A 27,532-nucleotide genomic window follows, 5' to 3' on the forward strand; every position below is an offset into this window, starting at 1 on the left:
GGGAGTGTCATGATCTGGGGCTGCATGAGTGCTGCCTGCACTGGGGAGCTACAGTTCATTGAGGGAATCATGAATGCCAACACGTACTGTGACATACTGAAGCAGAGCATGATCACCTCCCTCCAGAGACTGGGCCGCAGGGCAGTATTCCAACTTGATAACGACCCCAAACACACCTTCAAGATGACCACTGCCTTGCTAAAGAAGCTGAGGGTAAAGGTGATGGACTGGCCAAGCATGTCTCCAGACCTAAACTCTACTGATCTGTGGGGCATCCTCAAATGGAAGGTGGAGGAGCGCAAAGTCTCTAACATCCACCAGGTCCGTACAAACAACTCTGGATATGACTGCATACAAATAGCAACAAGGAGGCAGACTGGGCAATAAAACAAGTCCACATAAATCAATATGTCCATGTGAGGAAGATAATAATATGCTGCCTTTAGGAGGCTGCCAGTTCAAACAAGTTAGAAGAGACTCTGGAACATAGTAAAAGACAAAAAACAGCGCCCTCTAAATGCAAGTCAACTATTTTTAATAAGTAAGATTAAGAACACTCACACGGGAGACATTATCCAGCATGGGTATGTGTCATATAACTTTCATCTGCTCTGTCCCAGGATAGTGTTGAGCATCACAGGCTAGTGGAGACTATCCACCAGGTCCGTGAAGTCGTCATGGAGGAGTGTAAGCCACTGTACACACGGTAGGACATTCTGCCAACCAAATCCGTTGGATTTTGTCCGACCGATTTTGTCTGACGGATTGTGTCCGAAACTGTTGCATACACACGGTCGGACCAAGTTGTTGGAAAATCCGATCATTCAGAACGTGATGACGTTATTTCATTACGACGGGACTACGTTCAGGCTAGTAGCCAATAGCTTTGGTGTAGGAATTTGATCTGAGCATGCGTGGCACTTTGTCCGATCGGAATTCTCTACACATGATCGGAGTATGTCCGATTGGACCAGTTTGTCGGAAAATATTTCCAACAAGTTGGAAAATTGGGTCCAACGAATATTCCGACGGAATCAGTCCGATGCATACCACACACAGTCGGATTATCTGACAACACGGTCCGATAGGACACATTCCGACGGATTCTCTGACCGTGTGTACAAGGGCTAATTTATTCCTGGGGCAACCTGTAAAGTCTGGTGAACTCCATGCCCAAGAGGAAAATAATGGTGGCCACACAAAATATTGACAATTTGGGCCCAAATTGGACATTTTCACTTAGGGGTGTACTCACTTTTGCTGCCAGTGGTTTAGACATTAATGGCTGTGTGTTGAGTTATTTTGAGGGGACAGCATATTTACATTGCTATACAAGCTGTACACTCACTACTTTACATTGTAGCAAAGTGTCATTTCTTCAGTGTTGTCACATGAAAAGATATTATAAAATATTTACAAAAATGCGATCGGTGTACTCACTTTTGGCTCGGTTCACACAGGGGGCGACACGACTTGCCGCGCCGTGACCTGCCGCGACCTGCCGCGACCTGCCGCGACCTGCCGCGACCTCAGCAGCGACTTGCAAACGACTTCTGTATAGAAGTCAATGCAAGTCGCCCGAGGTCGCCCAAAAGTAGTACAGGAACCTTTTTTCGACTTGAGACGCTCCTCTTAGAACGGTTCCGTAGTACAGAACGGGGGCGACTTGTCAGGTCGCGGCGCGGCAAGTCGTGTCGCGTCTGGTGTGAACCGAGCCTTTGTGAGATACTGTATACAGTATATAGGTAATAACGATGACAACGGAAGGTTATTTTTAACAGGTTTATGGGGATACAGATGTACTTTCATTCTTATATCATTGTATGATGCAAAGACCATATAATGTATATTTATTTCTTTGTCAGGTTACATTCAACAACTTACATACAGAAAAAGTGACAACTCCTATGGGACAGGTACTAATTATCCACCCAGTACATGGTAAGAAATTATCCCAGGGAATCAATAACAGGGAATAAAAGGAACAAACTAAAACTGCTTATAGTATCCTTAGTGAGTGAATCAGTTTGAATATATTTATTTTCCTAAATATATGCATGCCACTGGGGTTGATTTACTAAAGGAAAATAGACTGCAAGTGCATTGGAGTTGAGCTCAGTACATAAGTAAATAAGGAGATGACTTCCATCATGTGCAAGCACACATTCTGTTTTTATTTTTTTTATTTTTCTTGCATGTGATTGGGTATTCTTTATAATGAGAAGCTTCATCCCATTTACTAAGCTCTGGAGCAGCTGCATTTGCAAATTTCAAAGTCTATTTGCCTTTAGAAAATCAACCCCAATATGTCCAGTTTTCAGAGAAATGTACAATTCATAAACCATGAGTATCTGGATTGAAATATTCGGTGGCAGAACTACCGCCATAGCGACTCACGCGGGTGCTATGGGGCCCGCAGCCGAGTGGGGATTTTTCACTGCTGCCGCTGGAGGTCCGTGGCTGCCGGTGATAATGTCTCCACCAGCCTCCATTTTCCTAAAGACCAGATGAGTTAGAAACGACAAGCGGAACCTTCCGAGTGGCTACAATAGAAATAGAGCTGTGGCGCCGCCCACCCCCGCCCCCAGTCTGTCTGTCATCTGTGACCTGTTGTGGAAAGGGGTGGGCAGTGCCGCAGCTCAATTTCTATTGTAGCCGACCGGCTCCGGCTTTTTTTTGTTCCCCCTCGGGCTTCAGTAATGGCTGTGTTCTGTCATATTTTCCAGCTCGTCAGATTCTCCTGCGTTGCTGGGATATAGAAGGGCTCCAATGGGGGATGGGGGGAGGGGGGACCTGAGGTGTAAGGAGGCACTCCGCTGGCTGGGGCTAGTGACACCTGAGATGTAAGGAAACACTCTGCTGGCTGGGGACTGTGTCGCCTGAGATGCAAGGAAACACTCCACTGGGGACACCTGAAATGTAAGAAGGCATTCTGCTGGCTGGGGACAGTGACACCTGAGATGTAAGGAAACACTTGCTGGGGACACCTAAGATGTAAAAAGGCACTCCGCTGGCTGGGGACAATGACACCTGAGATGTAAGGAAGCACTCCATTGGGGACACCTGAATGTAAGGAGGCACTCCGCTGGCTGGGAACAGTGTCACCTGAGATGTAAGGAAACACTTTGCTGGGACACCTGAAATGTAAGAAGGCATTCCATTGGCTGGGGAAAGTGACACATGAGATGTAAGGAAGCACTCCATTGGGGACACCTGAATGTAAGGAAGCACTCCGCTGGCTGGGGACAGTGACCCCTTAGATAATAGGAAGCACTCCGCTGAGGATACCTGAATGTAAGGAGGCACTCTGCAGGCTGGGGACGGTGACACCTGAGATGTAAGGAAGTACTCTGCTGGGGACACATGAATGTAAGGAGGCACTCCACTGGCTGAGGACAATGACACCTGAGATGTAAGGAAACACTTCACTAGGGACACCTGAATGTAAGGAGGCATTCCACTGGCTGGGGACAGTGACACCTGAGATGTAAGGAAGCACTCCGCTGGGGACACCTGAATGTAAGGAGGCACTCCACTCTCTGGGGACAGTGAAACCTGAGATGTAAGGAAACACTTCACTGGGGACACCTGAGATGTACAGGTTACAATAGAAATTGAGCTGCGGCACTGCCCACCCCTTTCCACAGCAGGTCACAGATGACAAACAGACCGGGGGCGGGGGGTGAGCGGCGCCACAGTTCTATTTCTATTGTAGCCACTCGGAAGGTTCCGCTTGTCGTTTCTAACTCATCTGGTCTTTAGGAAAATGGAGGCTGGTGGAGACATTATCACCGGCGGCCACAGACCTCCAGCGGCAGCAGTGAAAAATCCCCACTCAGCTGCGGGCCCCATAGCACACACACCCGGTGCCGAGTTAATGTCCTCACAAAATGTACAGTATTTTAGGATAAAGATACCACTAAACCATCAACAAGTGAAAAAAAAGCACAAGAACAAGGAAACCCTAAACACGCCTAACTAAATAGCTAACTAAGTATACACAAATGCAAGGATCAAACAGGGATAACAGATAAAGGGGGGCTAGAAACAGGTAACAGGGGACAGGTCTCAGGGTCAGGATTCTGGATACAGGGTCCAGGACAATAGAGAGGTATGGGTCAGGCTCAGGTAAGAATCAGAATTACAGGGGGAATACTGAAGCCCTGAGCTTTGGTGAAGGGCGGACTTGTATAGTTCAGCAGTCCCACATCAGGTGTAGCTTGATTGTCAGTTAGTATCTCAGCTTGGAGACACCTGCTGGTGGCCACCCGAATTACACCCTTTGGTGCTGAACACAACAGTGCCACGAGCAGGTGAACCAAGTAATGACACCGTTCCTGACAGTCCCCCCCCCCTTAAAGAGGAAGTAAACCCTGATGAGTTTACTTCCTCTTTTATCCCCTACAAAGGTAAAGCATAATGGACTACTATGCATCGCATAGTAGTCCATTATGTGTCACTTACCTGACACAGGAGCCAGCAATGTCACCGCTGTCCCCTGTAGTCCAGCGCATCCATCTCTTCGGTGAAGTCTCGCTGCTCTGCCGCTGTCATTTGCCGAAGCCGCGATGACGTCACTCCCGCGCATGCGCACGGGAGCCAACACGCGCGGCATCTTCATCATTGATGGTGCCGTGCTCAGTGCACGTGCGTGCCGCTGTTTACGGCGCATGCGCCATAGACAGCGGTGCCTGTCTTTCGGAAAATATCTCCTAAACTGTGTAGGTTTAGGAGATATTTCTTGGACCTACAGGTAAGCCTTAATCTAGTCTTACCTGTAGGTCAAAGTGTGTTGTAAGGGTTTACAACCACTTTAAGGAGTGACCTCCAGATGCGCCATTCTGCCCTTGGCTTGACATTCCAAGTGGGTGCAGAAAAGCCCTGAAAAGTTTCCCCACTATGTCTTCAGACTTCTTTGCAATCTGCAGGCAAGAGTCTTTTAATTCACTGGGAGGCGTGCCACTTGAGTATGAAAATAGGACATGCACCCCACCACCAGGGTCAGGAAGTTAAGTGATCATCGGACATCGAACCATCAAGCTGGACATCGGGCACTGGAAAAAGCTGGACAGCCATCGCCGGACCATCAGGCTGGACAGCGGACACCGGACATCAGACTGGAAAGCGGCACCAGAACACCAGACTGGAAAGTGGCACTGGAATACCAGACTGGAAAGTGAGCACCAGAACATCAGACTGGAAGGCAGGCACCAGAACATCAGACTGGAAGGGATACACCAGAACATCAGACTGAAAAGTGGGCACCGGAACATCAGGCTGGAAAATTGGAACATCAGGCAGGTTAGCAGGCAGAGGCACTGGAACAGCAGGCCGAACAGCGGGCACCAGGTACATTAGATTGGGAAACGGGCACTGGAACATCAGACTGGACAGCAGACACCAAATCATGAGGCTGGATAGCAGGCACTGAAACAGCAGTCTGGACCGCAGGCATCGGGCCATCAGACTGGGCAGAGGGCACAGGAACATCAGGGCTTATATAGTCCAGCAGTCCCATATCAGGTGTGGCTTGATTGTCAGTTAGTATCTTGTCTGGGAGACACCCGCTAGTGGCCACCAGAAGGACACCCTTTAGTACTGAACACAGCAGTGCCACCAGCAGGTGAACCAAGTAATGACACCGTTCCTGACAAACTGACTGGTCACAGCGATCATATGGTACCAGCTGAGCACAGCGGCCCGGTACAACAATCTGTGTTCAACTGTGTCCTGTGGCAGACTGCACCACTGTGCAGGCCCCTAGGGCTGCATGAGGTGTGCCAGTGGGAGGATGGTATATGAAGCCCACCAGAATGAGAGAGCACCCACTCGACCATATAATTACAAAAGGCTGGTTGGGAAGTGGTTAAACAACAAGGTTTTCTTTTGTGATATTGTCTTCCAAATGTATTTTTTATCATTATCATAAATGATCAGGGATCATTTATAATTGACGCTATAGTAAAAAAAAAAATGGACTATTATAATAATTTGCAGTTCCCAGGGGATTGACTTCAGTCTTCACTCCTTTGCAGATCTAGTACTGCTGTTGGCATTTCCAACATGTGGGTGTACCTCAAAAGTGGGAGGAGTCAACATAAATTGCCACTTAAATGTTACTTTACATAAATTACAGAAATCAAATGATCACAGAAATAAGGTCGTTTACAGAAATAGCACCACATATGTTGCGGGTTACACTTCTTCAAGCTGAAATGTAATATCTGTCAACAAAGCAGTTTCTCAATAGTAAAATCATATGAGCTAACAGACCACAGAATGCCCGAGGAAAACTTCCCTTGAAAAAAGAATTGTGATTACTCGGTTTCCAAGAAACTGGCAGAAGATATACCCTGTTAGGGGAAACCTATTATTTCCCCCCTCACCGGGTAGTTCTCCCTAACAATGCTCCTACGACCTATTCAGACACTGCGCACATGCTAAATGATGCAGAAACTACTATTTATGCATTTCTGTGGCCACCCAAATTTTGCAAGATTTGGGCATCCAATAGGACAGTGATCATCAACCCTGTCCTCAGGGCCCACTAACAGGCCAGGTTTGCAAGATAACTGAAAGACATCACAGGTGATATCATTGTCTGCTCAGTGATTTCAGTATTCTAGTCAGCATCTCCCCAATACATAAAACCTGGCCTGTTAGTCTGCCCCAAGGACAGGGTTGATGACCACTGCAATAAGAGATACTGTCTTCCCCAAGATGGCTGCCTGCAGCCCATAATAAGAGAAAAATGTGTTTCTAGTGATTTCCTGCCAACCTAAAAAAAGTGGCACAGTGCCACCTTCAGGTCAGTGGACAAACATCACTCCCAACACCTGCCTAAAAGCTTTTAACACTTCTTGAAGTGTTCATGAAAACTGCATAAAAAATGTTTAAAATAATAATAATAAATTATTTTCCTGCACTTTGTACTATAGACATAATGTTATTGTCAAAATAAACTCGAAAAATATCACACAATAAACTTAGCCATTAATAGCAGCACACATTGTTTTAAAATGATTACTGGTTACACTATGAACCACTTTTCACCTGGAAAATATAAAGGAATAAAATCTCTCACTTTTTTCCACCAAATTACCTGACCTTTAGCTTAAAAAAATGAAATTGGCTCTAGAACATTGCTGGATAAATTGCTTATTGTAGATCTGCTCAGTGTTGCTGGAACTTCACTGCAAAATAAGAAGTAGATCTGTGTTGGTTGGCTTTAACCACTTCAATACCAGACACTTAAACACCTTCCTGCCCAGGCCAATTTTGAGCTTTCAGCGCTGTCGCATTTTGAATGACAATTGCGCGGTCATGCTACACTGTACCCAAATGAAATTGTTATCATTTTTTTCCCATAAATAGAGCTTTCTTTTGGTGGTATTTGATCACCTCTACGGTTTTTATTTTTTGCGCTACAAATAAAAAAATACCGAAAATTTTGAAAAAAATTTTTTTTTTGTTTCAGTTTCAAAACTTTGTAAATAAGTATGTTTTCTCCTTCACTGATGGGCACTGATGGGGCTACACTGATGGGCACTGATAAGGTGGCACTGATGGGCACCAATGATGTGGCACCAATGAAGTGGCACTGATAAGGTGGCATTGATGGACACTGATATGTGGCACTGATAGGTGGCACTGATGGGTGGCACTGATGGGTGACACGGATGGGCACTGATAGGTGGCACAAATTGGCACTGAAAGCTGGCACGGATTGGCATGGATGGGTGGCACAGATGGGCATGGATAGGCGGCACAGATGGGCATGGGTGGGCACTGATAGGTGGCACAGGTGGGCACTGATAGGCGGCACAGGTGGGCACTGATAGGCGGCACGGGTGGGCACTCATAGGCGGCATTGGTGTTATACTGTACTAATGGATGCCAATCAGTGCCAAACAATAATGCATGCCAATCAGTGATGCCCATTGTGGGCACTGATTGGCATCCATTATGGGCACTGATTGGCATCCATTGTGGCACTGACTGGCATCCCTGGTGGTCTAGGGAGGATTACCTTTTGCTGGGCATCCCTGGTGGTCTGGTGGCGTCCCTGGTGGTCCAGTGTGGTCATCCTCGGGGGGGCTGTGCTGATAATCGATCAGCACAGACCCCCCCCCGTCAGAGGAGCAGCCGATCGGCTCTCCTCTACTCGCGTCTGACAGACGCGAGTGAGGAAAAGCCGATCACCGGCTCTTCCTATTTACACTGTGATCAGCCGTGATTGGACACGGCTGATCACGTGGTAAAGAGTCTCCGTCGGAGACTCTTTACCGAGATCGTAGTTGCCGGGTGTCAGACTGACACCCCGCAACAACGATCGCCGCGATGCGCGCCCCCGGGGGCACGCAGAGGCTCATAATCCTGATCATGTCATATGACGTCTGATCGGGATTATGCAACCACTTTGCCACCGTCAATTGTCTATAGGGCGGGCGGCAAGTGGTTAAAAACACTTTGACCAAGCGCTAAACATTATTTATAAGTCTCATTTTATTTATGTATTTTTTTTCCTCAGGCTAACAGCCTATGTTGTAAAGGTGTTTGCAATGGCGTCCCACTTACAAAATATTGACATTGTTGACCTGTGCAAGTCAGTGGAGTGGCTGGCTAATAAAGAAGATTCAAAGATGCCTGGAAAATTCTATGAGACCTCTCGGGTCTATCACCAGGAAATGATAGTATGTATAGAAACCAAATTGGTTACCATGCTAAAAGTGTCTGATTCATGCTGACACACTGATTTATTGTGACAATACATGGCAAATAAGTTTTAAAGTCCATGCAGGAAAAAGGTAACAAGTTCACCTAAAGCATTTGCAAATGCTCTCCTTCTGTTTCAAGGGTCTCGTAGAACACGTAAAGCAGAGCCAAACTGTCAAATACAGGATTGTGTGTTTTATCAGAAAAGTGTATATGATATGTGTGCACATGGAGAGGAATGACACAGAGATGTTACAATAGTTACATCGTTGGTAAGGCTGAATAAAGACACCAGTCCATTCAGGTCAACCAGTGTGGGTATGGATTGTGTGTGTGTATTTATGTCAATACCATTTTCCATATCCCTGTCTATTGCATTTGATAAAATGCCCATTTAAGAGGTTTTTTGAAACTAACACCACTTCCTGATGACACCACCAATTGTGTAAGGGAGTTCCACATCCTCTGACAGTAAAGAACCCTTTACGTGGTTTAAGGCCGGGTTCACACTGGTATGATAAGACAGTCATACCACTTTGGATCTGACTTTGGCCTGCGACTTGAAGTCCGACATCCGTCTGACTTCAATGAACAGGGATACGACTTTGATCCCCGACAATACCAGGCACTGTGTCTGGTATGAATCTTTGGGTGGAATTCCACACTAAATGTTAAAAAAAACAGCATTGGTTCCCTCTCCAAGAGCATACCAGACCCTTCGGTCTTCGGTGTTTTGGGGCAGAGGGCCCTGCGCCCCCCACCCCAAAGCACCTTGGCCCATGTTGATGAGGTCAAGGACCCCTTCCCAACAACCCTGGCCCTTGGTTGTATGGGTCTGCAGGCACGGGGCTTATCGGAATCTGGAAGCTCCAGTTAACAAGGGGGCTCCCAGATCCCGATCCCCCCCACCCTATGTGAATGAGTATGGAGTATGAATGAATTAAATATTTGTATAGCGCACAACGCAAACTGAATCACCTCAAGGCGCTGCAAAGAGTTTAGTTGTATAGCTTCTATAAGAGGAAGGTCTTGAGTTTTTTTTCCTGAAGGTTTGGTGGTTTTCTTCCAAGCATATGTTGGTTGGTAGAGCGTTCCATAGCCGCGGTCCTTGGACAGCGAATCTCCGTTCCCCCTTTGATTTGTACTGGGATTTGGGAACGAGGAGGAGGTTTTTGTTAGATGATTGAAAATTGTGGTTTGTTGTGTAGCATTTTATTTTCTCAAGTAGGTATTGAGGAGTGTCTCCATGCATGCATTTGTGGGTGAGGCAGAGGGTCTTGAATGTGATCCGATTCTTTATGGTTAGCCAATCTAAGCTCCTCAGGGAAGGGGAGATTGATTCCCAGTTTTTTTTTCCTGTTATCAGCCTTACCGCCGTGTTTTGGGTAAGTTGTAATCGCGCAAGTTGATATTGGGGTAATCCTATGTAAAGGGAGTTTGGTAGTCAAGCCGTGAATTAATGACTGTTCCAACTACCACTGCTTTGTCATTCTTTGGGATGAAAGGAATGAGTCTGCGTAGCAGGCGGAACAGATGGTGAGAACCACTGACTACTGCTCCTATTTGAGCATCCATTGACATTTGTGAGTCAAAAATGACCCCGAGACTCTTGGCCTTGGTCTTTGGGGAGATAGTCTGCCCAAAGATGGAGGGTGGTGTCCATTGTACCCCTACCCATTCACCTAAAAAATAAATAAAACACATTCCACACGTTTTTGAAGTAATTAGGGCAACTCTGGTGTCTCTTCCGACTTCTCCCCTTTCCGGCTCTTCTGACTCCTCCGCTGACGTCTTCTGCCTCTGCCGGTTCTTCTCCACTGATGTCTTCTAGCCCTCCCCAGTTCTTCTCCCTCGCTGTCTTCTGTGCCTGCCGTGTCTTCTCCACTGTCTTATAGCTCTTTTGCCGGTTCTTCTCCCTCTGTTATTTTTCCGATGTTGTCTCGATGCTCTCTCCTGCTGTAATTACGGTTTCACGGTGTGCCACTACTTATATTGGCATGGGGTGGGGTCACCGCATGGTGTCATTGGGAGTCCCCATCCCTTATGATATCACCGCCCAGGGTATGATGTGTGGTGACGTTATAAGGGGAGGGCCTCCAGTGACCCCGTCCCATGTCAATATAAGTTGTGGCACACTGCGCACCGGACATTAGAGTGGGAGAGAGCGGCGAGTCAACATCGGAAGAAGAACAGAGGGAGAAGACCCAGCAAAAGATCTAGAAGACAGAGGAGAAGACATGGCAGAGGCAGAAGACAGCAGATAGAGGGAGAAGAAATGGGGAGGGCTAGAAGACATCAGCGGAGAAGAACTGGCAGAAGCAGGAGACATCAGCAGAGGAGGCAGGAAAGCTAGGGAGGGGAGAAGAAATTGAAAGAGACGCCGGAGCGGCCCTAATAAATTACTTTAAAAACATGTGTAATGCATTTTATTTTTGACACTTTTTTGAGGTGAATAGGTAGGGGTACAATGTACCCCATACTCATTCACATAGGGTGGGGGGCTGGGATCTGGGGGCCCTTGTGTTAAAGAGGGGTTCCAGATTCCAACAAGCCCCCCCTCCCGCAGACCACAACAACCAATGGCCAGGGTTGCCGGGAATGGCCCTTGTCCTCATCAACATGGGGACAAGGTGCTTTGGGGTGGGGAGGTGCAGAGCCCATCCCCAATGTTGAGGGCATATAGCCTGGTATGGTTCAGGAGGGGGGCGCTTTTACCTGTCCCCACCCCCTTTGCCAGGCTGTGTGCTCGGATAAGGGTCTGGTATAGATTTTGGGGGGGACCCCAACACCATTTTTTTGGGGGGTCCCACCTAAAATCAATATCAGACTGAAGGGCCTGGTATGCTCTTGGAGGGGGAACCCATTGATTTTTTTTTTTAAGTGGCGAAAGAAGAAGACATTAATAAAGGAATTGTCAAAAACTGTCTTTTTTAACTTTTATTTTTTTTGTGAAATGTTAGGGGTACATTTGTACCCCTTTACCAATTCACAAAGGGAGGACAGGATCTGGGGGTCCCCTTGTTAAAGAGGGCTTCCAGATTCCGATAAGCCCCCCTCCTGCAGACCCCCACAACCACTGGGCAAGGATGAGGCCCTTCTCAACATGGAGACAAGGTGCTTTGGGGGGCTAACCCAACACACCTTCCCCATGTTGAGGGCATGTGGTCTGGTATGGTTCAGGAGGATGCTCTCTCGCCCACCCTCTTTTCCTGCGGCCTGCCAGGTTGCATGCTATGATAAAGGTTTGGTATGGATTTTTGGGGGGACCCCACGCCATTTTTTTAAAATTTTGGCACAGGGTTCACCTTAATATCCATACCAGACCTGAAGGGCCTGGTATGGAATTTGGGGGGCCCCCACACATTTTTTTTCTTTTACATCTTGGTTTGGGGTTCCCCTGTGGGGGAATCCCATGCCGTTTTTTTCAATGACTTTTATGTGTATTGCCAGGACTGACAATTCATTCTAGCCGTGAGTAGTTTTAAGTTACTTTTTTTCCCTTAGAAATGTCATTTTGCTCTGAGATTGTTCTAAACACGGGAAACATGTATCACTTTACAGGCATACTATAGACACCCCCAGGTATGAGATTTAAAGGAATATTACACTTTTATTGTTTCAATTTAAGCAATATTAAAATCACTGCTCCAAAAAAAAGGCAGTTTTTAAAACTTTTTTTGCATTGATACATGTCCCCTGGGGCAGGACCCAGGTTGCCAAACACTTTTTATGACAATAACTTGCATATTAACCTTTAAAATTACCACTTTTGATTTCTCCCACAGACATTTAAAGTGTGTTCCGCGGCTTTCGAATTTGCTACAAACACCCCAAATTGTTTGCTATTCGGTAAACAGACGAACGGCCAATGTTCGACCCGAACATAAAGCCCATCCCTACTATAGGACCTTGAGAGCATGCTATGCATAGACACAGTGAGCTGTAGTCAATATAAGGGAGGATGCACACAACAATACACAGTATTAAGATAGCACTGTCATCATTGTGTTACACATTCTGTAGCTTTTGAATTAAAGCTTTCTACGATCTGCAAGATGTCATTTGGTTCAAGTCAATGTCTGCTAATTCTACTGAGATAATAAGTTAGAGCTATCTTGCCATTTGCCACAAATGGATCAGTTATAAACATCACACTTGCAGTGCTTAGTTTGAAGAGAAAGAACAGTCCCCTCATCATGACAGTTTTTTTTAGAAATATTTAATGGATATAAAAAAGCTTATATACTCTGAATGGGAACATCCAGATAAACAATATTATCCTCCCAAAAATGTTTTCACACTTTATCCTATGGAGGAGGATTTCTATAAGAAATGGAGGGTTCCAGCAATTGATGCTGCAATTGCCTCAGTGAACAAGAGTCGCACATGTCCGGTGGATTATGCGCTAATGTTAGAGGATCCAATAGATAAAAAGTTGGAACTTCTTTCTAAAAGCAATATGTGTTTAGCAAGTTCAGTAATGCAGCCGGTTCTTGTGGCAATTGGTGTATCTCAGTCCATTAAGGAACAGTTTGTGGAGATACTTAAGATTCTGCCTGATCAGCAGGCCCAGCAATGGGTTGGCGTATCAGACGCACTATGTTTCATAGTAGATGCTATGAAAGATTCTATCATTCAAGCCTCACGGCTTATGCTAGGACTAGTGCATTCTCGCAGAGTTCTGTGACTGAAAAATTGGTCAGCCGAAGCACCGTGTAAGAAACTCTTGGCCAGTTTCCCCTTTCATGGTGAACGGCTATTTGGGGACGATCTGGATAAATACATCCAAAGGATCTCTAATGGGAAAAGCTCTCTTTTACCAGTAAAGAAGAAGTTTAAACATTTCTCCTTTAAGCGTGCTTCCTCACCTGTGCCAGGGGCATCAGCCTCTAGGCAGTCTCAATGGCCTCCACCATCAGGTTCAAGGGGAAGACCCCAGGGCAGCACCAGGGTCAAAAGAGGTCTTAGGGCAGAAAGCCCGCAAAGCAGAATGCTAAAGCCTCCTTATTAAGGGGCGCCCCCACTCGCTTGGGTGGGGGGAAGGCTCCTGCAATTTTCAAAGATATGGCAAGAACAATGTCAAGACAGATGGGTGGCTTCCTCAGTTTCTCTAGGTTACAAACTAGAGTTCTGAGAGTTTCCGTCTCAAAAATTCTGGCACCTCCTTTAGCCAGATTATGGGCTCAGGACATAACAGTCCTAGCCTATTTAGACAATCTACTTTTAATAGATCATTCAGTCTCTGGTCTAAACCAAAGTCTAATCACAGCTGTAAACTACCTGGAATCTCTGGGTTTGATACTCAACCTAGAAAAATCCTGCTTAAAACCATCAAGAAGATTACAGTACTTGGGGCTGGTCCTAGATACTGTACAGAAGAAGGTATTCTTACCCCAGACAAGAATCAGTTCCATTATAGGACTAACTCAACTTGTCAAAACAAAGAAAAATCCTTCCACTTGGCTCTGCATGAGATTGTTAGGGCAAAGTCCTTTGAGGCTGTCCCTAACCAGCAGTTTCACTCAAGACTGCTACAAAACACCATCCTGATGGTCTGGAACAAGAAAGTTCAGGCTTTGAATTTTCCAATACGTTTATCCCCCAACGTACGTCAGAGCCTAAATTGGTGGTTGATATCCAGCAACCTCCAAAAGGGGATATCCTTTCTGCCAGTATCCTGGAAAGTGGTGACAACAGATGCCAGCCTTCTAGGCTGGGGAGCAGTCCTGGAAGAAGATTCAGTCCAGGGGAGATGTTCCAAGTCAGAAAGGACCTTACCCTTCAACATTCTAGAGATTCGGGCAGTACGTCTGGCCCTAGAGTCCTACACGCTAAGGCTATGGGATTGTCCTGTCAGGATTCAATCCGACAATGCTACGGCTGTGGCATACATCAATCACCAAGGGGACATGAGAAGTCGTGCAACCCAAAAAGAGGTGAATCATGTTCTAGCTTGGGCAGAAAAAATTCCTTGCCTATCGGCGATTTTCATTCCAGGAACTGTAAATTGGCAGGCAGACTACTTGAGTCGCCAACAGTTATTTCCGGGGGGGAATGGTCTCTTCACCCTGACATTTTCCTAACGGTATGTCAGAGATGGGGTATTCCGGACATGGACCTGTTCGCGTCCAGATTCAACAACAAAGTCGATAACTTTGTGTCAAGAACGAGGGATCCGCTAGCATGCCGAATAGGCGCATTAGTCTTCCCATGGGATCAGTTTTCACTGATCTATGCATTTCCTCCAGCTCTGCTACTTCCGTGCCTTCTTGGCAGGATCAAGCAGGAATGAAAGGAGGTGATTCTGGTGGCCCCAGCGTGGCCCAGAAGATCTTGGTTTTCTAAGATCATAAAGATGACTGTAGGAGTCCCTTGGACTCTGCCATTATGGCCAGACCTTCTCGCACAAGGTCCAGTATTCCATCCTACCTTACGGACACTAAATTTTACGGTTTGGCTATTGAAATCCACATTTTAAAGGACCGTGGGTTATCTTCCTCAGTAGTGTCTACTTTGGTTAATGCCAGGAATCCAGCTTCCAGAATCATTTACTATAGAGTCTGGAAGGCATATGTTTCTTGGTGTGGATCCAGGGGTTGGCACCCCAGGAAGTATGTCATAGGTAGGATTCTTGATTTCCTGCAATGAAGGTGGCCTTGAGTACTATCAAGGGCCAGATCTTGGCCTTGTCAGTGTTTTTTCAAAGGCCTCTTGCTTCTCACTCTCTGGTGCATAGTTTTATTCAGGGGGTAAAACGGATTAATCAAGTTACCTCTAAATCCTTGGGATTTAAGTTTGGCCTTGTTGGCTTTACAGAATCAGCCTTTTGAGCCTTTATGGGAAATTCCCTTGATTCTTTTGACAAGAAAAATTGTCTTTTTGGTTGCCATTTCTTCTGCTAGAAGGGTATCAGAACTAGCGGCTCTGTCTTGTAAAGAGCCATATTTTATCATGCAGAAGGATAAGTTGGTTTTGTGTCCTCATCCTGAATTCCAACCAAAAGTGGTGACAGGTTTTCATTTAAACCAGGATATTATTCTTCCTTCTTTCTTCCCAGAGCCTCAGTCAAGGGAAGAGAAGGCACTACATTCCCTTGATGTAGTAAGAGCGATCAGAGTCTGTTTAAAGGCAACCACTCAGGTAAGGTTCGCAAAACAGATGTGTTGTTTGTACTGCCAGAAGGTCCAAAAAGGGGACAGGCAGCATCAAAATCTACTATTTCCAAATGGATTCGTCAAGTGATTGTTCAAGCTTACGGCTTAAAGAAGAAAATTCCTCCTTTTCATGTTAAAGCACACTTGTGCATCATCAGGCCTCTATGGCTCAGATCTGTAAGGCCGCAACTTGGTCTTCAGATTTTATCAAATCGATGTTAAAGGTCATGAGGATATTGCCTTCGGGTGAAGGCTGCAGGCTGCAGTATGAGTCCTTTAGCCTCTTTTTTTGCCCTACTTTTTTGTTGTGTCTCCCTCCCTTCAGTTGCCATTGCTATGGGACATCCCACATAGTAACTACTATGGCTCTGTGTCCCCTGATGTATGAAAATGAAACAGAATTGGTAAAATGGCTTACCTGTAAAAATCTTTTTCTTTGATGTACACACAGAGGTCCTTCTTGATATACACTTGTATTGCTTGGCTACAAAACTGAGGTACTCCCGGTAATGGGAGGGGTTATATTTGGAGTGCACTTCTGGTATTAGGGCGTTCCAGTGTCCATCACCTATTGGAGGCCTATTAACCCACATAGTAACTACTATGGCTCTGTGTCCCCTGATGTACATCAAAGAAAAGGATTTTACAGGTAAGCTGTTTTAAAAATCCTGTTTTTGCTTTGTTTGAACCATTAGGAGGTGGACTTGCTGTTGTGTTTTTCGGATCATTGTCCTGCTGCATAACCCAAGTGCGCTTGAGCTTGAGATCACAAACTGATGGCCGGAAGTTCTCCTTTAGGGTTTTCTGATAGAGCTCAGAATTCATGGTTCCATCAATTATGGTACGTCGTCCAGATCCTGAAGCTGCAAAGCAGCCCCAGACCATCACGCTACCACCACCACATCTGACTGATGGTATGATGTTCTTGTTATGAAATGCTGTATTAGTTTTATACCAGATATATCGGAAAGCACACCTTCCAAAAAGTAAAATTTTTGTTTCATAAGTTCCCAGAATATTTGCCTAAAAGTCTTGGGGATAATAAAAATGTTTATGGTAAATGTGAGATGAGTCTGTGTTCTTTTTGGTCAGCAGTGGCTTTGGCCTTGGAACTCTCCCATGGATGCCATTTTTGCCCAGTCTCTTTCTTATTGTTAAATCATGAACATTGATCTTACCTGAGGCAAGTGAGGCCTGTAGTTCTTTAAATTTTGTTCTGGGTTCTTTTATGACATCCTGGATGAGTGGTCATCATATTCTTAGAGTAATTTTTGTAGGCCGGCCACTCTTGGAAAGGTTCACCACTGTTCCAAGTTTTTTCCATTTGTGGATAATGGCTCTGCCCATGGTTCACTGGAGTTCCAAAGCCTTAGAAATGGCTTTGAAACCCTTCCTATACCGCAATGTGCATTACTTTTTTTCAAATCTGTTCTTGATTTTTTTTAGATTGTGGCATGTTGTGTGGCTTTTTGTGATCTATTAGCAGGCTTCACTTTGACAGACAGCTTTTATTTATGTGATTTCTTGATTCAACAGGTCTGGCAGTAATCAGGCCTGGGTGTGGCAAGTGAAATTTACCTCAAATTTCCAAAAAAATGTGGTTAATCACAGTTCATTCATGATTCAGCATGGGAGGGGGCAATTCGTTTTGCACATAGGGCCAGGCTTAGAACAGCCTTTTCCCCTTAATAAATTAAATAATAATTTAAAAACTGCATCTTGGATCTACTAGGGTTATCTTTGTGTAATATTAACATTTATTTAATGATCTGAATCATTTAAGTGTGAGAAATATGCAAAAAAATAAAGAATCAGGAAGGGGAAAATACTTTTTCACAGCACTGTATATAAAAGCTCTTTTACTCGCCAAAGGAGAAAATCAGTGGGACTCGATAGGGGTTTTCACTATGTATGTAATAAAAATATATTTAATGATTTGTTAGTTATTAATGAATACAGAGCTGCATTAGTTTGTGTATTTTATATCTAGCTGGATTTTAGCTTTAATTAAGTGAATGTGTTGTTTTGTCCTACCCAGATAAAGCAGAGATTTCAAAAACTTATAATACCATTTAACATACTTATATGATAGGATTCAAGCAATAGTAAGCAAAGGGCTACCACTAATCTCTTTTTTTTTGTGGCACACAGGGTGGTCTTAGTGGCTCATCTGAGCCAGATGCTGTACTCACAGCCTTTGTCCTCATTGCTATGTTGGAGAGTCAAAGCATATGCCAACAGAGATTTGAGGTAAGTGGAAAAGGGGACATTTGCACTGGGCCTGCCAAATCAGGGGCCCTTAGTTCTGGTCTGCTAAAACAGAAAGAGATCAGCGTAATGTAATTGATCCTATGGATTTGCATTATTATGTTAAAAACCTTGTCTTATTTGTCAAAGTCATGATCTGTGTAGGCACTGCAGATAAGGTTGCTTTAGAAAAAAGAATACCCATTCACAATAAATTATTCTCTAATGCCACTTACACACGATCGGAAATTCCGCCAGCAAAAGTCCGATGTGAGCTTTTGGTTGAAAATTCTGACCGTGTGTATGCTCCATCGGACTTTTGCTGGTGTAATTCCCGCCAGCAAAAGATTGAGAGCAGGTTCTCTATTTTTCCGTCGGAAAAAGTTCCTATCGGAAATTCCATGTGTCTGTGTGCAATTCCGGCGCGCAAAAAAAACGCATGCTCGGAAACAATTTGACACATGCTCGGAAGCATTGAACTTCATGTTCTCGGCTTGTCGTAGTGTTGTTCATTACCACGTTCTTGCCAGTCGAAAGTTCCGAGAACTTTTGTGTGACCTTGTGTATGCAACCCAAGTTCCGCTTGTGTGTACGGGGCATTACAGTTGGATCAGGAGATAATCATAAACCCCTTACCTTAATGTACCCTAGGCAGATCAATTTCAGTTGTAGGGAGGATTCTTTTTTCACATTGTGAACAAAGAAAAGCTATGGTCATGAGACTTTATATGAGGAAAATCACTGGAAAAGTAATAATATAAAAACATGTTATTGATTATTCTGAAATCAGAATCAGACCATATCATGATTGAATACATGCTGCAATAGAGTAATGCATTTATAACAAGCCATAGAAACAACTGACATATATCACATAGTAAATAAATGAATTCATGGTATACAGTTACATAATAAAATGTGTACATAGAGAAAAACATGATAAATATTAGTATATAAGTCAGACTATCTAGACTTGTTTCAAATTGAACACGATTGGTAAAAAGCATACATGATATACAAGTACATGATACTGTTGCCATGAGCAATTTAATGAAAATAGGATTATTAAAGGTCAGATGGCCTTTATATAATGCAACTCTAAACTTTTTGTGGAATATATATCCACTCATTAGTAGTAAGATGTAAATTATCTGAAAAATGTGGAAGATCAGAAAAATATATAATAAAATAATAAGACAAATTCCCTAATTAGGATACAATGCATAGTTTAGTACTTGCATATCAGCTCAGGCAGAGCCCAGATTGTGTGTGGGGAAAAGGGGAAACATCAGGTACAATGTCTCACCTGGGGTCAGGATTTCCAAATGTTAATGCATATGAGGTGAATGATAATTCATCATTCACCTCATATGCATTACCTTTTGAAAATCCTGACCCCTCTCTTCACTGTTCCCTTGGTCTACTAGGGCTGTTCCTGCCTCAGCCCCGGGTGAGACATTGAACATGTTTCCCCTTTTCCCCACACACAAGATGGGCTCTGCCTGAGCTTACAGTGGTGGGAAAAAGTGTTTGCCCCCTTCCGCATTTCCTGTTCCTTTGCATGTTTGTCACACTTAAGTGTTTCGGAACATCAAACCAATTTAAACAATAGTCAAGGACAAAACAAGTAAACACAAAATGCATTTTGTAAATGAAGGTGTTTATTATTAAAGGTGAAAAAAAATCCAAACCATCATGGCCCTGTGTGAAAAAGTGATTGCCCCCTAAACCTAATAACTGGTTGGGCCACCCTTAGCAGCAACAACTGTAACCAAGCATTTGCGATAACGTGCAATGAGGCTTTTACAGCGTCCTGGAGGAATTTTGGCCCACTCATCTTTGCAGAATTGTCCTAATTCAGTTACATTAGAGGGTTTTGGAGCATGAACGGCCTTTTTAAGGTCATACCACAACATCTCAATAGGATTCAGGTCAGGACTTTGGCTAGGCCACTCCAAAGTCTTCATTTTGTTTTTCTTCAGCCATTCGATGGTGGACTTGCTGGTGTGTTTAGGATCATTGTCCTGCTGCAGAACCCAAGTTCGTTTCAGCTTGAGTACACGAACAGATGGTCGGACATTCTCCTTCAGGATCTCTTGGTAGACAGCAGAATTCATAGTTCCTTTTATCACGGAAAGTCTTCCAGGTCCTGAAGCAGCAAAACAGCCCCAGACAATCACACTACCACCACCATATTTTACTGTTGGTATAATGTTCTTTTTCTGAAATGCAGTGTTCCTTCTACGCCAGATATACTTGGACACACACCTTCCAAAGAGTTCCACTTTTGTCTCATCGGTCCACAAAATGTTGTCCCAAAAGTCTTGGGGATCATCAAGATGTGTTGTGGAGAAATTGAGACGAGCTTTGATGTTCTTTTTGCTCAGCAGTGGTTTTCTCCTTGGAACTCTGCCATGCAGGCCATTTTTGCCCAGTCTTTTCCTGATGGTGGAGGCATGAACGCTGACCTTAACTGAGGCAAGTGAGGCCTGCAGTTCCTTGGACGTTGTTGTGGGGTCTTTTGTGACCTCTTGGATGAGTCGTCGCTGCGCTCTTGGGGTAATTTTGGGCGGCCGGCCACTCCTGGGAAGGTTCACCACTGTTCCATGTCTTCACCATTTGTGGATAATGGCTCTCACTGTGGTTCGCTGGATTCCCAAAGCTTTGGAAATGGCTTTATAACCCTTTCCAGACTGATAGATCTCAATTACTTTCTTTCTCAATTGTTCCTGAATTTCTTTGGGTCTTGGCATGATGTGTAGCTTTTAAGGATCTTCTGGTGGACCTTACTGTGTCAAGCAGCTCCTATTTAAGTGATGCCTTGATTGTGAACAGGTGTGGCAATAATCAGGCCTGGGTGTGGCTAGAGAAATTGAACTCAGGTGTGGACAACCACAGTTATAGCATGTTTTAACAAGGGGGGCAATCACTTTTTCACACAGGGCCATGATGGTTTGGATTTTTTTTCACCTTTAATAATAAACACCTTCATTTACAAATTGCATTTTGTGTTTACTTGTGTTGTCCTTGACTATTGTTTAAATTGGTTTGATGTTCCGAAACACTTAAGTGTGACAAACATGCAAAGGAACAGGAAATGAGGAAGGGGGCAAACACTTTTTCACACCACTGTATATGTAAGTACTATACTATGCATCTTATCCTATTTTATGGTATTTGTCTTATATATTAGGGATGGAGGCTTGTCACTGTGGTTCGTGCCAGATCATTTTCTGTTTTTCTCCATGATTATTTTTTCACAACTGACCACTGTTGATAGATCATAGTTATGGATGTTATCAAAGGGTTTTTGACAGTGTATAATATATGTACACTCCTCATAACCTAGTATAAATGTAATTGTCTACATAGGAGAGGAGAACTTCAGAGGCCAGCAGTACTTGCTTAAATGACACATCTGAATATGTGCATGAGAAATTCAGCCACTTCCTCTCTTTGCCTAACTTTTTAAAGTGGACCTAAATCCAAAAAGTCTTCATTAAAAAATATATATATATATATATGATTTTATATCTTTTAGGGATCTTGAATTGTAAATTTGTGCCTTTGCACTTTTTGTACCATGTGCTTCATAGCTTTATCACTGCAGTGCGATATCATTTATTGAATAACTGCTTCTTACTGCTAGTTTCACCAGATTTGGGGTGAGATTTGGTGATGTAACTGCTGGACTACGCACTGTTCGTCTTGCTGGAGAGGAAGCTGTGCCTGTGGACCAGCAGTGCAAGAATCATCTTGCTTCTGCTTTAGTCATTCTTTGAAAAAGGATTGCCTCAAATAGGTAAACATTGAGCAAGGTACCATCATCCCAAAATAATATATGAGGAAGAAAAAAAGCTAAAAAAAGGAGATTACTCCAGAAAGTATCCTAAGAGCATAGGGAGCACTAGGGACTATTACGGTACCAAAATAGTCATTCTTTGGTTTTGGTTTTCTCCTACCTCTCCTGTTGCTTCTTCTTGATTATGATCCCACTAGTTATCAAATCACCAGTCATCAGGAGTGTCAGTTCAGTAATGTAATTTATGTAATTACAATGACAAAGCAACTTCATATTTTGTGCTGGACTATAACTCAGGACTATGTCATGAATGTTTCTCCTGTATTAGAAATTAAGCACCACCATCAACAATGCCACCGAATTCCTGTTGAAGCAATATCCAACTCTGCAGAAACCTTATTCCATTGCTGTGACCTCCTATGCACTTGCCTTAGCTGGAAAACTGAATCACACCAGGATACTGATGAATGCTTCTACAGGTATTAATATTCACAATTTCCTAACAACTGCCATTACAAAATAAGTGTTAAACTGCTAATTGTCAGGAATATTTTGTATCATTGGTCCATACTCCTATTCTAGGAAAAAAAAAATGATTCTTATAGAACCAATAGACTATGGTGGTGAGATTTTATAGGTGTATGAGCTGATTCTAGCATTTTGGCACAAACTGTCAGAAAAAATATGAAGAATTTTTGGAGCTGCTCCTGGGTAAGAATATGGGAATATACAGTAAGAGCAATGTCCTGGTTTAAGATTACATTCACTTTCTGATTAAGCCCAAATGAGGCCCAATTAGCTATTTTATCTCCCCAGTGTCATGTGACCCATTGGTGTTACAAGGTCTCAGGTGTGAATGGGGAGCAGGTGTGTTCAATTTGGTGTTATCGCTCTCACTCTCCCATACTGGTCACTAGAAGTTACACATGACACCTCATGGCAAAGAACTCTCTGAGGATCTGAAAAAAAGAATTGTTGCTGAACATAAAGATGGCCTAGGCTATAAGAAGATTGCCAAGACCCTGAAACTGAGCTGCAGCACGGTGGCCAAGACCATACAGCGGTTTAACAGGACAAGTTCCACTCAGAACAGGCCTCACCATGGTCGACCAAAGAAGTTGAGTGCACATGCTCAGCGTTATATACAGAGGTTGTCTTTGGGAAATAGACTTATGAGTGCTGCCAGCATTGCTGCAGAGGTTGAAGGGGTGGGGGGGTCAGCCTGTCAGTGCACAGACCATATGCCACACACTGCATCAAATTGCTGCAGGTTTTGGCAGCTCTCTGCTTCACTTAGTCTCACAGCAGGATCTATAAAGAGCTTAGGATTAGTGATGGAGGAACTTCCGACGAGACGTAACGCGAACGAGGCCAAAAGTTCACGAACCGCAAAATTTGCAGCAGGCCCCATTGACTTTAATGGCAGGCGAACCTTAAAAACCTCCAGGTCATATTTGCAGCTACAAAATACTTACTATCTGTGCACACATAGTCCCACAACATGGACACCGACATAACAAAAGTACTAAGTGAATCTGGGATCGACAACGTCAAGCATTCTTTATCTGTGAAATTTTGACAATTCAGGAGCGCATGAAGGCCATGGAGGAGAGGCAAGGTCAGGCCAGGCTATGAAGGGGGTGCAGGAGATGATCAGTACCACAGTCAGGGCAGCACAGTCCTGTGCCAGTATCCCAGTGTGCCAACCTGTGCTTGAGCCCCTCCCTCTGCCCGGCCCTTAATCCCACCTAGGCAAGGCTCCACTGCGGTGGTCCGGTGGTGCCAGTCTAGTGCTGATCCTCAGCCATGGTGCTGGCACTGCCTGCTGATTGGCTTCTCCGCTGATATCTCCCTCACTGTCTGAAATCAGCACCGCAATAGAGACTGATCACTGACACCAGCACCGTGATAGAGAGCACTGACACCAGCACCGTGATAGAGAGCACTGACACCAGCACGGTGATAGAGATAACTGACACCAGCACCATGATAGAGAGCATTGACACCAGCACTGTGAAAGAGAGCACTGGCACCAGCACCGTGATAGAGAGCACTGACACCACACCAGCACCGTGATAGAGAGAGCACTAACACCAAACCAGCACCGAGATAGAGAGCACTGACACCAGCACTGATACCAGCAACTCGGTGTGGGACTCAAAAATATGACACCGCTCAACCTCTTCAAACAGGAGGGTACGGCATATAGTACGGTGTGCTTTTTTTGTACAAGGAAGTGAGCCAAAGGTAGAAAAAAGGTCAGTGTGCTCGATTAAATAAATTGTTTATAGAGTTATGCATATACATGGTCTACTGGTCACATGTGCTGAATTCCTCCAAGATCCATGCCTCATTCATTTTTATAAATGTGAGGTAATCAACAATGTCGTGAGCTTATCGGTCATGATGCCCCCTGCTGCGCTGAACGTCCTTTTGGACAGGACACTGGATGAGGGGCAAGCCAACAGTTTCATTGCAAATTGAGCAAGCTCTGGCCAGAGGTCAAGCCTGCCCACCCAGTAGTCCAGGGGTTCATCACTCCTCAGAGCGTCCACATCGGCTGTTAACCCTGCTCTTCTTGCGCCTCCTCATCCGCCCCGGCACCATCCTCCTCTGACTCCTCTTCAGACTCCTGTTGTTCAATGCGCTAAGATTGGCACCATTGTCACACACCCCTTTACCAACTGTCAATTTGAGCTGTGTTAGCCACTGATCTGCCAGTGTGGCTCTTGGCTTCCAGGCACAACAGACACAGCACAGCATGGCAACGTCTCACCTGGCATGTCAAGGTTCTGGGGATCTTGGGCGGCGCAGCGGAAGAGGCGCTAGCAGTGGAAAAGGAGGAGTCAGCCAAGGAGGAGAGGGAGGAGAATGGAGTAGGAGGAGAAGAAGAAGAGCCGGGATAACCGGAACTTGCAGGAAATGGAAGAGATAGGATGATATAAAGATTGGGAAATAAAGGGGATAGATAAGTTGGTCCAGTTATATACAGGAAAAATATTAAAAATATTTAACGCTTTAAGATCAGAGTTTGATATATCAAAACAATCATTTTATAAATACCTTCAAATTAGACACGCGCTAGGGAAACAATTTAATAAGCAGGGTCCAGTGTGGAATAACTCCCCTATTTTTAGTAGATTAAATTCTCAAGAAAGGACAAAAGGATTTATAGCGGATGTATATCCAGCTATATGTGAAGGAAGTATAGGAAGTCCAGGATGAGGGGCAAGCCAACAGTTTCATTGCAAATTGAGCAAGCTCTGGCCAGAGGTCAAGCCTGCCCACCCAGTAGTCCAGGGGTTCATCACTCCTCAGAGCGTCCACATCGGCTGTTAACCCTGCTCTTCTTGCGCCTCCTCATCCGCCCCAGCACCATCCTCCTCTGACTCCTCTTCAGACTCCTGTTGTTCAATGCGCTAAGATTGGCACCATTGTCACACACCCCTTTACCAACTGTCAATTTGAGCCGTGTTAGCCACTGATCTGCCAGTGTGGCTCTTGGCTTCCAGGCACAACAGACACAGCACAGCATGGCAACGTCTCACCTGGCATGTCAAGGTTCTGGGGATCTTGGGCGGCGCAGCGGAAGAGGCGCTAGCAGTGGAAAAGGAGGAGTCAGCCAAGGAGGAGAGGGAGGAGAATGGAGTAGGAGGAGAAGAAGAAGAGCCGGGATAACCGGAACTTGCAGGAAATGGAAGAGATAGGAGGATATAAAGATTGGGAAATAAAGGGGATAGATAAGTTGGTCCAGTTATATACAGGAAAAATATTAAAAATATTTAACGCTTTAAGATCAGAGTTTGATATATCAAAACAATCATTTTATAAATACCTTCAAATTAGACACGCGCTAGGGAAACAATTTAATAAGCAGGGTCCGGTGTGGAATAACTTCCCTATTTTTAGTAGATTAAATTCTCAAGAAAGGACAAAAGGATTTATAGCGGATGTATATCCAGCTATATGTGAAGGAAGTATAGGAAGTCCACAAAGGTTTAAATGTAGAAGGAAATGGGAGGAGGAATTTCGAACCCTTACGGATGAACAGTGGATGAAAATATTGGAGGATGGACACTCAATCTCAGTTTCACCTGCCCAGAAGATGTCACATTTAATGCTGCTACATAGAGCCTATTATACACCAAAAAGACTGTTTAGTTTTGGAAGTAGAGTAGAAGACAAATGCCCTAGATGCCAAGAGTCTGGAGACCTGGCACACATGTTCTGGCAATGCCCAAAATTGTTTCGCTACTGGTCAGAGATTGTTACTACTTTGAATGAAACATTTAGAGTGGCGATCAAGGGGGATCCTAGGATATGTGTGCTGGGCCTGGGAGAAGCAATAGGAAGATCTCTATGTATAAATAAAGCAATACTGAGGTGTTTGTTTCAGGCAAGAAAATTGATAGCTCAAAGGTAGCAAGCAAAAAAATGCCCCTTTAGTAGCGGACTGGCAGCTAGTAATTACAGAAACAATATGGAAGGAGAGGGTGATATATTTAAGGACAGGAAACTTTCAAGAATTTAAAAAGATGTGGAAACCCTGGTTGGATAGAATGAGATACCCAGTATGAGGTGTGGGGGGGGGGGGGGGAGAGGAAGAGAGGTAGAGAGAGAGGAAGGAAAAAGGGGAAGGAAGAATATCTGAGCAGTGAGTGAAAAGGGGAGTTAGTTAGAAGAATTAATGACACATTATGGATAGGAACGCTTTCTAAAGGTTTTACTCTGATTTATAGAAATATTGTATTTGTTAGGGTGAAATAAGTGTTATATTTGTCATAGAGAATGTTTCTCTTGCTTTTATTATGTAAAATATTGATGAAAATAAATAAAGATTATGAAATTAAAAAAAAAAAGAAGAAGAGCCAGGCCTGCATGCAATCCGTGGCGGTAAAACCAAATCTACATGGGTGCCACGGGTTACATGCTTGACGGCCGTCAGAAGGTTCACCCAGTGGGTAGTAAAAGTTATATACCTTCCCTGCCCGTGTTTGCTAGACCACGTGTCTGTGGTCAGATGTATCTTGGCACCAACACTGTGTGCCAGAGATACATTCACTTGCCGCTGAACATGGCCATATAGCTCTGGGATGCCCTTCTGTGAGAAATACTTCCTTCCTGGGACCTTCCATTGTGGTGTTCCAATGGCCACAAATTTTTGAAAGGCCTCCGAGTCCACCAGTTTATATGGCAGTAGTTGGCAGGCTATCAGTTCTGACAAGCTAGCCGTCAACCATTGGGCAAGAGGGTTATCCAGCGTCATCATTTTTTTACGCTCAAACATTTGGCCCATGGAAGCCTGCCTTTTTCCAGAAAAACGTGAGGACAGCATGATGGAAGGTGGAGTGGAGGACAATTGTGAGGAGAGAGGAGAAGGAGAAGTAGAAGACAAGGCTGGACGATGAGAGCCTGGAGTGTGGCTTTGTGGCTTCCGTTGCTCCCACTGGGCTCGGTGATAGCAGCTCATGTGCCTTCTTAAGGCGATCGTCCCTAGGTGAGTGTTGGACTTACCACGACTTATGCGTTGACTGCAAAGGCTGCAGATGGCAACACTATTGTCAGCAGCGGGCACGTTAAAAAAAGCCCACACTGCAGAGCCATGTGCCGGCAT

General features: G+C 44.5%; 1 protein-coding gene across 1 annotated transcript in view; it reads left to right on the forward strand.

The window, feature by feature from the left end:
* LOC143961246 (complement C3-like) overlaps positions 1–27,532 on the forward strand; it is a 659,302-nt gene that overhangs the window by 490,989 nt on the left and 140,781 nt on the right. The window contains exons 25-28 of the mRNA XM_077470481.1: positions 1,866–1,941; positions 8,531–8,693; positions 18,021–18,119; positions 22,247–22,397. Of these exons, the coding sequence (XP_077326607.1) occupies positions 1,866–1,941; positions 8,531–8,693; positions 18,021–18,119; positions 22,247–22,397 (489 nt within the window). The remainder of the gene's footprint in view (positions 1–1,865; positions 1,942–8,530; positions 8,694–18,020; positions 18,120–22,246; positions 22,398–27,532) is intronic.

The sequence above is a fragment of the Lithobates pipiens genome, unplaced genomic scaffold (assembly GCF_037356315.1).
Source record: "Lithobates pipiens isolate NorthernLeopardFrog02 unplaced genomic scaffold, aLitPip1_a1.2 Scaffold_8, whole genome shotgun sequence".
In the NCBI taxonomy this organism is placed as follows: Eukaryota; Metazoa; Chordata; class Amphibia; order Anura; family Ranidae; genus Lithobates; species Lithobates pipiens.